The following is a 14,378-nucleotide window of genomic DNA, read 5'->3' as shown; positions in this document are numbered from 1 at the left end:
TATCTGAAGAAGTGTGCATGCACACGAAAGCTCATACCAAGAACTGACTTAGTTGGTCTTTAAGGTGCTACTGGAAGGAATTTTTTTATTTTGTCTTGAGTAAAGGCTCCAGTCATTGGGAGCATTTTTTATTTTTTTAAATTATTATTATTATTATTATTATTATTATTATTATTATTATTATTAAAGCCCATTTCTGAATGCAGCAAGACACATTCCCATGTAAATATGCTCAGGATTGTGCTACAAGGCTGCATTCTGTTGGTATTTCTTTCAAAGCAAGTTTTGAATATGAGGAGCCTCTTGGATCATCTAGTCCAACCTCCTGTTCTCAGTGACCATCAACCCTCAAGCTGGATTTAAGTACAAGAGACAACTTTCTTCCTGGGGTTTCCAGCAACTGGGGTTCAGAAGCATCACTGCCTTCAATGTGGAAGCAGAGAATAGCCATTGTGTGACACTTCTCCATAAATTTGTCAAATCCTCTTTTCAAGCCACCCCACTTGGTGGCTATCCTGTGGGGGTGAGTTCCACAGGTTAACACCATTCAGCCTCTGTGGGATGTTCACAAGTTCTAGCATTTGAGAGCTGGATAATAATTGTTCTCTCTTTGCTTCCCCCAGGCTAAGAATGATTTTATATACTTCTTATCACAGCACCTCTTACTTGTCTTTTCTCTAAACTGAAAAGTCTCAACCTTTTTTTCCTTTTCTTGATAATTTGGGTGGCCCTTTGCTGAGCCTCTCCCAACTCTGCAGAATCCTACCTCGCAAGGTTGTTGTGAAAGAGAACTATGTAGGTCTCCTTGGCTTTCCTTGGAAGAAAAGCGTGATATAAACAACAGGAACAATTGGCGAAGGCTTCTGAAAAAGCACAAAGGGAGAGGGCAGGACCCCTCTAAAATTCACCAACCCAAGGAGAAGTGATTCTCCCCCTCTTTCTAATAGTTTTTATTCCCGTATCTATGGGAAGATCTCACAGACAGGCCCCAGACCAAGGCTGTTTCCCGTCCCGCTAAACTATTCCGACAAGCTGCCCAAGGATCAAAACGCCGCAATGCGGGAGGTTGGAGGAGGAGGGGGCTTTGGGGGGCAAGGGGGGGCTAATGAGACTCAAATGGTGAGAGGCGCAGCGTGAAGGCAGCTCATACATGCCGGGCTCAAAGCCAACAGGAAACAAGAGCCAGGAATTTGGGCTGGGGGGCATGGGGGGTGCCTTTTAGGCGAAGTGGGGGGCAGGAAATGAAGGGTCCCGCAATATCTGTGGCGCATATGCAAAAAAGCATGTAAACATTTGGTACGTAAAGGGTCGTGAGTAATAATGCTTCTTTGGATGAGAAAATTCGTCAGGGCTGATAATTCGGAGCAAAAATTTAAGCGAGGCGGCATTTTCAAAGAGGTTAACAGGGGCGGGTTAACTCTAGAATTTGTGGCCATTCAACAAAGCTGAATTTTGGAAGGTTTGGGACAGATTTCTTCACACAGAGCAGTGTTAGACTGTGGAACTCATTCCCACTGGAGACAGAGGATAAAAATTGGAGTAGATAAATTGATGGAGGACTCTATGGAGCCTGCCAAACTGACTGGGAGACTCTGAGACCAGAGAGAAGAGATGGTGGAAGAAGATTGGAAGAAGTTTAAAGAATATTTGAAAAAAATATGTTAATATTTAAATCTTAAAATAGCTTTGGAAGGGGATACAGGCTGTAGGGTTAGAAGTAGAAGATAGTGTATTTTAAAATACCGTATTTTTCGCCCCATAGGACGCACTGCCCTATAGGATGCACCTAGTTTTTTTTTGGGGGGGGAATAAAGAAAAAAAATTATTTCCCCCCCCCCAGGCATGGGGCTGGCGTGGGGGGAAGCCCAAGCTTCCCCTGACCCCAGCCCCCAAAACAGCCTGCTATCCGCAAGCCTAGGGAGCCGCGCTGGTCTCCCCAGGCTTGGGGATAGCTGTGCGAAGCCCGGGCGCACTCTTCAGCGTGCTCGAAGCTTCAGAATGCAGGCAGCTCTGCGCAACCCAAGCTCTGCGCAGCTAGGAGCCGGGCTCTGGAGAGTCGTGCAGAGCTGCGCGGACCCCAGGAGGGCAGGCAGCTCTGCGCGACCTTCCAGAGGCTGGTGCGGCTTGGCGCCGAGCTCCGGAGGGTCACCAGAGTTGCGCGGACCCCGGGAGGGCAGGCAGCTCTGCACGACCTTCCGGAGGCTGGCGCGGCTTGGCGCCGAGCTCTGGAGGGTCACGCAGAGTTGCGCGGACCCCAGGAGGGCAGGCAGCTCTGCGCGACCTTCCGGAGGCCGGCGCGGCTTGGCGCCGGGCTCCGGAGGGTTGCGCAGAGCTTCCTGAAGCCTGGAGAGCGAGAGTCTCTCGCTCTCCAGGCTTCAGCGAAAGCCTGCATTCGCCCCATAGGACGCACACACATTTCCCCTTCCTTTTTGGAGGGGAAAAAGTGCGTCCTATAGGGCGAAAAATACGGTAGTATTATTTGTAAGTGATAAAATGTGGAGATTTTTATGGTAAAAGTAAGCGTGATAAAAAAAATGGTTAGAAATTATGATATATGTAAACTGCTAAAGAAGAGGTAAAATGAAAATCAGATAGGGGGGACTTGGGGAAGCCCACCTAATGTTTAGAAAAAATAAGGATAAGACAAGAATTTGTTTGTATTGTTTGTTTTTCTGTTTGTGCTGTTTAGTTGTGTTAGAAAATGAATAATTTTTTTTGAAGAAAAAAAAAGATAAATTGATGGAGAAGACTCATGATGCCTACACAGGCCTTCCTCTGAACATAACCCAACTTGTCAACATTTCTGTGTTGCTTAAGGGTCAAATTAATTCCACGGAAGCTGACTTTGACCCAGCACTCTTAATCTGAAATTCCTGCAGGGTACAGGATTGGACTAGATGACCTTGGAGTTTCACTTCCAACTCTACAATTCTATGATTCTACCCAAACACCATGGGAAAAGTGGCATCTCTCTTTCTGTGCACACTTTCTCTTTCTCTCTCTGTGTGGGAGGACATTTTGGGAAGGTGGGTCAAAGTAACTGGAGTGACTGGGGGGCGTGCCCCTCACTCAAAAATCCAAATGTGACAATTAGCCTGAAAAGGTTCTGGGTATCCCAGTTTAAAAGGATGTGGACAAGCTGGAAGGTGTGCAGAGGAGGGCAGCCAAGAGGATCAAGGGTCTAGAAACTAAGTTGGGTATTTTTAGCATGGGAAATGGGACGTGGGTGGCGCTATGAGTTAAACCACAGAGCCTAGGACTTGCTGATCAGAAGGTCGGCGGTTCAAATCCCTGCGACAGGGTGAGCTCCCGTAGCTCTGTCTCAGCTCCTGCCAACCTAGCACTTTGAAAGCACGTCAAAGTGCAAGTAGATAAATAGGTACCACTCCGGCGGGAAGGTAAGCAACGTTTCTGTGCGCTGCTCTGGTTCGCCAGAAGCGGCTCAGTCATGCTGGCCACATGACCTGGAAGCTGTGCGCCAGCTCCCTCGGCCAATAAAGCGAGTTGAGCACCGCAATCCCAGAGTCATCCACAACTGGACCTAACGGTCAGGGGTCCCTTTACCTTTAGCCTGGGAAAGAGGAGACTGAGAGGAGATAGGAGAGTCACCTTCAAATAGCTTAAGGGCTGTCACGTGGAAGATGGAGCAAGCTTGTTTTCTCCTGCTCTGGAGGGTAATAATAATAATAATAATAATAATAATAATAATAATAATTTATTATTTATACCCCGCCCATCTGGCTGGGTTTCCCCAGCCACTCTGGGAGGCTTCCAACAGAACACTAAAATACAATAACCTATTAAACATTAAAAGCTTCCTTAAACAGGGCTGCCTTCAGATGTCTTCTAAAATTCTTTTAGTTGTTTATCTCCTTGGCACCTGGTGTGGGGGACGTTCCACAGGGTGGGCGCCACCACCGATAAGGCCCTCTGCCTGGTTCCCTGCAACCTCACTTCTCGCAGTGAGGGAACTGCCAGAAGGCCCTCAGCGATGGACCTCTGTGTCCGGGCAGAACGATGGGGGTGGAGACGCTCCTTCAGGTTTACTGGACTGAGGCCGTTTAGGGCTTTAAAGGTCAGCACCAACACTTTGAATTGTGCTTGAACCCATGGCTTGCAAGAAAGGAGATTCCGACTAAGTATCAGGAAGAACTTTCTAATGGTAAGAGGTGTTTGACAGTGGAACAGACTCTCTTAGGAGGTTGTAGACCTCCTTTCCTGGAGGTTTTTAAGCAGAGGTTGGATGGCCATCTGCCATGGATTCTTGAGCTGTGATTCCTGCTTTGGAGGGGGTTGGACTAGATGACCCTCTGGTTCCCTTCCAGTTCCACACTTCTGAGATTCTAATGTTGGCACGCACTGCTGTGCCGATTCCTCTGAATGCAGGTAAGGATGACATTCGGACCCTTTGAAACAGCGCATCGTACCTGCAACTCCACGTGGCCCAGGCATACCTCGTGGGCCAAGGTCTCCCTGGTCGCCCTTTAGCCCACGCTGCCCCATAGGTCCTCTTTCGCCGGGGAATCCTAGATTCAGAGAGAAAAGAAGGAAAAGTTAGGCCTGCAAGAGTCAGGATCCGGTGTGCTCCTCATGAAATTGCATGCTATTGTCGCAGGACCCCCCCCCCCCCAATCATTCAGTTTGTAGAAACTCAACACACACGACATACGACTCTTTAAGGTGCTACTGGAAGGATTTTTTTGACTATGGCAGACCAACACGGCTACCTACCTGTAACTGGACATACGCTACGCTTCTGTTATAAATTCATAGAAAATCAACCATACATCGGATCTGCACCGCTCCACTTTTATTTACTCCATGAAGGAAGGACTACAAAATGGGGAAGGTTTGATACAGGGCAGCCATAATCCCTTCACCATCCCAGCACATCCACAGGAGCCCTGCCCAGTTGCTATGCCAACCCTGATGGTCCTAGATAGAAGACTATCAAGATCACAAAGAACTTGCATATGGGAGTGGTTTCAGCACGGACTGAAACAAAGGACAATGATCAGATCTTCCCTCTGGGGGCAGGAAACTGCCAACTCCCCTTTGTCCCCTGGAAGTGACTCATGGGGAGGGGGAGAGGAGGAACCAGCCAGGTGACAAGATACTCAGGTTACTTCCACAACTCCTCCCTCAACCCCTCCTTTTTGTGATGTAGTTGTGATGTAGTCTTAGGGGTGTAGTTTGGGGGATTAGTAACTAATAAAAGTTGGGGTCTTCTTTTGTTCTGGACTTCCCTTTTGCCTCATCTTGTTGCGGGTGGGAGTCCTGTCACGACAGTATCCAATATAGGCCAAGCCTACAGGCTGCTGTTTTGCTCCAAGTTATCCTGGTTGGTGTCTTTGTTTTTGTCCAAGGGAGCCCTCGGATTTCTTCATTAACACTATGGTTTCAATAACAACAGGCACCAGCCTTCATGCACCTGGAGACTGTCCTTTCTCCCACCCCAAATTCTGCCAAGGTTATAAAACTTATGGAGAGCCTTTGACCTTCCTGATATTGCTGAACTTCAACTCTCCTCAGCCCCAGATGGAGAAAATGTAGAGGATCCCATCGCTGCATGAATTTATGACTTAAGGGATGACTAGACAAACAAAGCCGCTTCCGCCCTGCAGAGGAGGTGGTGTTGCGGGTGTCATGGCACCCCCATGTGGTTGGGGGAATCCCTGGCCGCGTCACCTCCTGGCCAGCCAATCGGCTGGCTCTCGGGGCGTGGCCTGCCCTATTTAAACACAGACACGGCCGGGGATCTCCCTCTTTCCCCACCTGCCAGCTGTTCCTGCTTTTCCCACCCTCCCGCCCTACAAGGTTTCCGTTCCTTGACCTTGCTATGGACCTCGCTTGGTCGCCGTTGAGGGGCCTGGTAGGAATTTTCCCACTTGGCAAATTGGCACCAGCCACTTGGTTTCCGCCTACCTCATAGCAAATCGTCACAACTTTCTGGGTATTGGCGGTTAGGCATTGGTATTGTTCTGTAGATGGAAGAGGGGAGGAGGCGCCATCACCTGCCCCACATATTGAAGAGCAGTCTGATAAAGGATTCCAGGGGGTGTGACCCTGTCCGAAGCCTATAGAGGTGAGGGCCCAAGGCACGCCCCCGAGCAGTGGCCCTGGGGGAGTTCCTAGTTGATGTGCATCAGCAGGACTCCCCCTACTGGTGGTTAACCCTTCCTGGACTTCTATCGGACGGGCTGAAGTCGGATATGGTCAGTTAGGACCAACGCCTAAGCTAATACCGCTGATCACCTATAACCAATAAAGTTGTGGCCTTTTTTTAGCCCATTAACCCTAATAATTGTGTCTTGAGTCTTTATTTCCACTGGGGGGGGGGCTGTGGAAACTCACCATGCAACCATGAGTCTGTGAGAAAGATTTTTGCTCCAAGTTGGAAAAACAAATGAGAAAAACAAACTCTAACTCTGCTGCCTTTTGCCAAGCGCAGGAAAAGAAGTGGGATCCCAACCAGGCGAAACCTGCAGAGGGTCTATCTCACCCTATTTTAAAAATCCAAATGGAACCTTGCAAGTTACATATGTCAGTCATGAGAGTCTTCTTGTTGCATTTGCAAATTGCGGCTGCAGTCCCAGGACTGACCTCTGAGCAGACATGGGCACAATAAATGCATATTAGAAGCAGATTGCTGCATTGCAAAGGGTTGGAGTAGATAATTCCCAGGGTCCCTTCCAAATCTACAAGTCCATGATTCTATGAGAATCAATTTTGCAAACTTAGCAGATTGGCTTGTAAATGTAGTATCCTGATCACTGGGATCATTTTAGCCTCTCCGCATCATCATCATCATTAATGTCATTTCTTTACTGCTTTATATATTCAAGAAAAATCTCAAAGCAGTTTACAGCACATTAAAACATCAACAAAACAATCTGAGGAAAGTCAAATATAGAATATAGAGTCAAAGCAACATAATTAACAGAAAACTAAAATACAGTGTTGCCTCGCAAGACGAAATTAATTCGTTCCGCGAGTTTTTTCATCTTGCGATTTTTTCGTCTTGCAAAGCACGGACTTTGGAAAGGTTCAAAAATCACCAAAGTCTTCAAAAACCTCAAAAAAGGCTACCACACCGCGTGCTATGAGTTGCTCCTCGAAGTGAATGCACGGTTTTAAGAAAAAGGAAACAAACTTGCAAGACAAAGGAAACAAACTTGCAAGACGTTTCCGTCTTGCGAAGCAAGCCCATAGGGAAATCCGTCTTGTGAAGCAACTCAAAAAACGAAAAACTCTTTCGTTTTGTGAGTTTTTCGTCTTGCGAGGTACCACTGTATTCTCTTAAAGATTTCAAAATAAAACATTACAAAGGAAGTCAACTACAGAATACATATTTAACACAAACAAAGTTAACAAAAAAAAAATCTTAAACATTTTGGGGGAAAACCCCACCATTGCTAAGTGAAGTCAAATATAAAATGCACATTTAAAACAGCATAAATAACAAGAAAAGGTGGGTGCCAGAATCTCACGCCCACTTGAGTTCTGTCTTCAGATCATCTCTGCTGTTTCCACTTACTACAGAAATCCCTTCTCCAGGTGGAAGGAGACCACCTGCCTCAACGCAAATGGGGCAGTTGAATCTTGGGGTTATGAGGCAGTATTCTGGTGTTTACTTCTCCCCCACTAATTTCTTTCTCTGTGGGGCTACCTTTGAAGGTGACCCGGAAACTACAACTAATTCAGAATGTGGCAGCTAGACTGGTGACTGGGAGCGACCGCCGAGACCATATAACACCGGTCTTGAAAGACCTACATTGGCTCCCAGTACGTTTCTGAGCACAATTCAAAGTGTTGGTGCTGACCTTTGAAGCCCTAAACGACCTTGGCCCAGTATACCTGAAGAAGCATCTCCACCCACATCATTCTGCCCGGACACAGACGTCCAGCTCCGAGCGCCTTCTGGCGGTTCCCTCACTGCGAGAAGCCAAGTTACAGGGAACTAGGCAGAGGGCCTTCTCGGTGGTGGCACCCGCCCTGTGGAACTCCTTCCCACCAGATGTCAAAGAGAAAAATAACTACCAAACTTTTAGAAGACATCTGAAGGCAGCCCTGTTTAGGGAAGCTTTTAATGTTTAATAGGTTATTGTATTTTAGTGTTTTGTTGGAAGCCGCTCAGAGTGGCTGGGGAAACCCAGCCAGATGGGCGGGGTATAAATAATAATAAATTATTTATTATTAAAACAAAATAAAAGAAAAAAAATTCCTTCCAGTAGCACCTTAAAGACCAACTAAGTTAGTTCTAGGTATGAGCTTTCGTGTGCATGCACACTTCTTCAGATACACTGAAACAGAAGTCACCAGACCCTTCTATATAGTGAGAAGGTGGGGAGGGGTATTACTCAGAAGGGTGGTGGGAATGGGTGATTGGCAGATAGCTGTGATGAGCCTGTTGACGACTCTTAACGACTGCAATAGGTCTTACAGGAAAAAGCAAGGGGTGAGAAGGTGAAAAATGGCTTTGTCATGTATAATGAGATAAGAATCCAATGTCTTTGTTAAGACCAGGTCTCTCCATGGTTTTAAGTTTGGTAATAAGTTGCAATTCAGCAGCTTTTCTTTCCAGTCTATTTCTGAAATTATTTATTATTATTATTATTATTGCATTCATTGCATTTCTTCATTGCATTTATATCCTGCCTTTTTCCTCACAGAGCTCAAGGTGCCTTGCATCGCCCTCCCCTTCATCTAATCCTCACAACAACCCTGTGAGGTAGGTTAGGCTGAGAGGCAGAGCCTGGCCCAAGGTCTCTCTCTGAGCTTCACGGCTGAGGGGCGAGATTCGAACCCTGGTCTCTCCCAGGCCCAGGCGCATCTACCACTATGCCACACTGTCTCACCCACTAACTGCAGCCTGCCATCCCATTTAACAAGATCCTGGGGGGGTTCCAGGCATATGTTTTCATTTTTTAAAAAAAAATAATTTTTATTAATTTTCAACAAACAAAAATACAAACAAAAAAAATATAGCCTGACTTCCCCAAACCTCCCCTTCACTGCATCCCCATTTCATCAATTTTTTTAGCATTCTTTCATCCAATTCTTAAATATATTTCTTATTAAAGTTTATCAAATTCAAATTTTACAACTGTAATACCTTGTGTCTAATCCCTTGACATCTTAGCATTCCATAATATTACAAACGTCCTTAAGATAAATTTTAAATTTTTCCCAGTCCTCTTCCACCGACTTTCTCCTCTGGTCTCGAATTCTGCCGGTCATCTCCGCCAACCCCATAAATTCAGTCACCTTGGTCTGCCATTCTTCCAGAGTAGGTAGTTCTTGCGTCTTCCAATACTTTGCCAGGAGGATTCTTGCTGCTGTAGTTGCATACATAAAAAAGGTTCTATCTTTCTTTGGGATTGTTTGGCCAACCATGCCCAAGAGAAAGGCCTCCGGTTTCTTTACAAAAGTCCATTTAAGGATTTTCTTAATTTCATTATAGATCATTTCCCAGTAAGCCTTAATCTTAGGGCAGGTCCACCAAAGATGATAAAAAGTTCCTTCACATTCATTACATTTCCAACACTTGTTATTGGGCAAATGATATATCTTTGCAAGCTTGACTGGGGTCATGTACCACCTATAGATCATTTTCATTATATTCTCTTTTAGGGCAGTACATGCCGTAAACTTAATGCCTGTGGTCCATAACTGCTCCCAATCAGCAAACATAATATCATGTCCAATGTCCTGTGCCCACTTAATCATTGCTGATTTAACCGTTTCATCCTGTGTATTCCATTTTAGCAGCAAATTATACATTCTAGACAAGTTCTTAGTATTGGGCTCTAGCAATTCTGTTTCTAATTTTGACCTCTCCTTCTGGAAACCTAGTTTCTTGTCCTGCTTGAAAGTTTCATTGATCTGGTAATAATGTAACCAGTCACGGACTTTAGGCTTTAGTTTCTCAAAACTCTGTAGTTTCAACTTTTCACCATCATACTCTATAATTTCACAATATTTTGGCCAATCTGACTCCATATTAAGCTTTTTAACCGCCTTGGCTTCCATTGGTGACAACCACCTGGGGGTTTTACTTTCCAACAAATCTTTATATCTAGTCCATACATTATACAATGCTTTCCTGACAATATGATTTTTAAAGTTTCTATGAACTTTTACCTTGTCATACCATAAATATGCATGCCATCCAAAACTATTATCATACCCTTCCAGATCTAAAATATCTGTATCTTTCAGAAGTAGCCATTGTTTCAACCAGCAGAAAGCTGCTGCTTCATAGTAGAGTCTTAAGTCCGGCAGGGCAAAACCCCCTCTATCTTTTGCATCAGTCAAAATCTTAAACTTAATTCTGGGCTTTTTGCCCTGCCAGACAAACCTAGATATATCTTTTTGCCACTTCTTGAAACAATCCATCTTGTCTAAAATTTGCAATGTCTGGAATAAAAACAACAGTCTAGGCAACACATTCATCTTGATAACAGCAATTCGGCCTAACAAGGAAAGTCTCAGTCTAGACCACATATCGAAATCTTTCTTCACTTCAAGCCAGCATTTCTCATAGTTATCTTTAAATAAATTAATGTTTTTAGATGTTAAATTTACCCCCAGATATTTCACCTTACTTACAATTTCTAAACCAGTTTCCCTTTGGAAGCTATTTTTTTCCTCTATCGTTAAGTTTTTTCCCAACACCTTTGTCTTATGTTTATTCAGTTTAAAACCTGCAACCTGACCAAATATTTCAATTAATTCTAAAACTCTTTTTACACTGGCTTCTGGTTGTTGCAGTGTCAAAACTAGGTCATCCGCAAAAGCTCTTAGCTTATAATGTTTAGATCCGACCTGTAATCCTTTAACCAGCTGGTCCCCTCTAATCATATTCAACAAAACCTCCAGTACTGATATAAATAGTAGAGGGGAAATTGGGCATCCCTGTCGTGTCCCTTTCTCAATGGGAATTTCGTCCATAACTACACCATTCACAATTAACTTGGCTTTTTGTTCAGAATATATTGCACCTATACCGTTTTCAAAATTTTGGCCTACCCCCATCCCTTGAAGATTCTTCTTCATAAAACTCCAACAGATGTTGTCAAAGGCTTTCTCTGCGTCGACAAATATCAACACAGCTTTTCTATTTATGTCAGTTTCCAATAGTTCTAAGATATCTATAATGTTCCTCACATTATCTGACATATGTCTCCCTGGGAGAAAGCCTGTTTGGTCTTTATGAATCTTCTCCAACAACACTTTTTTGAATCTTTTTGCTAAAATGTCTGCAAAAATTTTGTAATCCACATTCAAAAGTGATATAGGGCGGTAGTTTCTAACTTGTTGTTTTTCAAGTTCTGACTTCGGTATAAGTGAGATAAATGCCTCTTTCCACGATTCTGGAGCCCTTTTCCCCTCCAAAATTTGGTTGCAGACTTCTTTCAATGGTTGTATTAACCATTCCTTCAATGCTTTGTAGTACTTCGCAGTTAAGCCGTCTGGCCCTGGTGATTTTCCTAGTTGCATGTTCTGGATGGCACCCTCTATTTCTTGATTCGTAATTTTCTCATTCAGGATCCTTTTGTTTTCTTCCGATATTTTTTGTAGGCCATATTTTCCAATAAATTCTTCTATCTCTTGTTCATTTTTTGGCCCTCCAGGCATATGTTTTCAATGAGGCAACCCTGCGGCGGCTTTGAGACCTTTTCTTTGCGCGGTAACAGCTCATTTAGAGCCCAGCCAGGAATCTGGATAGTTTAGAGTCTCCTTTCCAACTTTACGTTAACACAACATTACAGGACTCAGTGCCCAGAGGTACGATCGATGTCGGCTTTCTCTAAATTGCGAGGGGATGACAGTTTCTTGGAGAGCTTCCCGCTCCGTGGATGTCAATGAGATAAGATGCTAAGGCCACTCAGCTCTTAATCTCCTGAGTGTGGGAAAGGACCCTTAGGGCAGATCACTTCTGACAGGAGCAAGGCCTGCTAAGATGCACAACGATCTATTAAGAGGTGAGATGAGACATTCATTCCCTGAGAGGCAGTTGCGAGGAGCCAGATCCTGGCACAGATTTTAATCTTGTCTTGATTCCTGTCTGCTCCGGTTGGAATACGTAGTGGCTTTTGCTGGGGAGAAGCTGGTGGAAACACAGGAGCAGTTGACCTCTTTTCTCTTTGGATCCCTCATAGCCTGATCCAGCTACAGGGCTCTGTGAGGAGGGAGGGATCTTTGTTGTTTAATCGTTTAGTCATGTCCGCCTCTTTGTGACCCCCTGGACCAGAGCATGCCAGGCCCTCCTGTCTCCACTGCCTCCCGCAGTTTGGTCAAACTCATGTTTGTAGCTTCGAGAACACTGTCCCACCCTCTCGTCCTCCGTCGTCCTCTTCTCCTTGTGCCCTCCATCTTTCCCAACATCAGGGTCTTTTCCAGGGAGTCTTCTCTTCTCATGAGGTGGCCAAAGTCTTGGAGCCTCAGCTTCAGGATCCGTCCTTCCAGTGAGCACTCAGGGCTGATTTCCTTCAGAATGGAAGGTTTGATCTTCTTGCAGTCCATGGGACTCTCAAAAGTCTCCTCCAACACCAGAATTCAAAAGCATCCATTCTTCAGCAATCAGCCTTCTTTATGGTCCAGCTCTCACTTCCATACATTACTACTGGGAAAACCAGAGCTTGAAGTATACGGGCCTTTGTTGGCAAGGTGATGTCTCTACTTTTTAAGATGCCGTCTAGGTTTGTCATTGCTTTTCTCCCAAGAAGCAGGCGTCTTTTAATTTTGTGGCTGCTGTCACCAGTGCAGGATTGGCCTTGGAGAAACAGGATTGAGCTGGTATTGGCCTTGGAGAAATTTGCTTTAAATGGGCCAATGAGCTGCACCTTCCTTAGGATACGTTGAATATGCGTTGAATATGGGTTTGGGCCAATGGAAGCCATAAGGACTGCTCTTTTATCTCCATTACAGTCACCCGGCAGTCATATTGCCTCATGTCGACCTCATTACACCTAATCTGGTCTTGGGTGGCCATTGTCAAAACCCCCAATGCTCCAAATACCTCTCATTTTAACAATTTGGTGTGCAACACGGCAGGCACCACCCGAATCCCAACAGGCAAGCCTACTATACTAACGGGAATTAAGCGGAATAGCCACAAAAATAACAATCATAAAAATCTTAGCAGCAAGCACTAGGAAATGTAACGTTAAAAAACATAAAAGCGGTCCTACAAACGATAAATCCTAGACTGCAAAATTCAACAAACCCCAAAGCCCACACACAGATAATTAAATCAGTTAAATTAAATCAAAGCCAGGCTCTGCTCTGCTCATCCGTGGTAGGAAATACATTCAGACAAGGAAAGTCTCAGTGGCAACAGGGAAGATTCCAGCCAAATGTTGAAAGGATCACAGGAAGATGGTTCCAACTGTCCATTACAGGGCCTGGCAGAAGATATCCAGGGTTTGGGGCAGGGGTCTTTCCCAGTCCTCAGTTCAAATCTTGCCTCTGCCATGAACCCGGTAAGTGGCCTTTTGTCTACCCCTCCACCAACCCCTCCCTCCCTCTTTCGTGGTCTCTCATTCAGAGCAAACAATTTGGGTTTTCTTTTAAAAAATATTTATAATTTTTTTCAAAATACAGTCGTACCTCGGGTTAAAGTCGCTTCAGGTTAAATCTTTTCAGGTTGCGTCCCGCGGCGACCCAGAAGTAACGGAATGATTTACTTCTGGGTTTCGCTGCTCGTGCATGGGCAGACACTCAGAATGACGTCACGCGCATGGTCAGATGCGGCGAATCATGACCCGCGCATGCGCAGACGTGGGTTGCGTTCTGCTCATGATGCGAACAGGGCTCCGGAACGGATCCCATTCGCATCCAGAGGTACCACTGTACAAACATGACAGAAAAGAAAGGAAGGAAGGAAGGAAGAATTTGGGTTTCCGACAGATTGGTGTTTGTTCTGATTTATCGCTAAAGAGTCATATTTTCTAGGCATGGCTGAAGTGGAAATTGTGGGCGAGCCCTTAGTCAAACCAATAGCTCAGTTAGTTAGAGTGCAATGTTGAATACGCCAAGGATGAAGATTCGATCCCCGTATGGAACAGCTGCAAATTTCTGCATTACAAGGGGTTGGATTCAGCCTTTCTCAACCTGTGGGTCCCCAGATGTTGTTGGACTACAACTCCCATCACCCAGAGCTCAGGGATGATGGGAGTTGTAGTCCAACAACATCTGGGGACCCACAGGTTGAGAACCACTGGATTAGATGGTCTTCAGGCTCGCTTCCAACCCTAGAATTCTGCGAGAGTGTAAGTTGAGGAAGACCCACTGGGAAATGAAGGGTAAATTTTGCAAGAGCTCAGGGGCACCCCAGCCCAACCCCAGCTTTAAATTAGGACCTCACACAGGGA

At 45.2% G+C, this 14,378-nt stretch overlaps 1 protein-coding gene across 1 annotated transcript in view; it reads right to left on the bottom strand.

Moving 5' to 3' along the window:
• The window catches only part of SCARA5 (scavenger receptor class A member 5), a 112,474-nt gene that overhangs the window by 29,732 nt on the left and 68,364 nt on the right, over positions 1–14,378 (bottom strand). The window contains exon 6 of the mRNA XM_081854825.1: positions 4,428–4,526. Within this exon, the coding sequence (XP_081710951.1) occupies positions 4,428–4,526 (99 nt within the window). The remainder of the gene's footprint in view (positions 1–4,427; positions 4,527–14,378) is intronic.

This window comes from Podarcis erhardii (assembly GCF_964252035.2).
Source record: "Podarcis erhardii genome assembly, chromosome: 3".
NCBI lineage: Eukaryota > Metazoa > Chordata > Lepidosauria > Squamata > Lacertidae > Podarcis > Podarcis erhardii.
The sequence above is the reverse complement of the archived record's forward strand: the minus strand, read 5'-3'. Positions and strand labels throughout refer to the sequence as shown.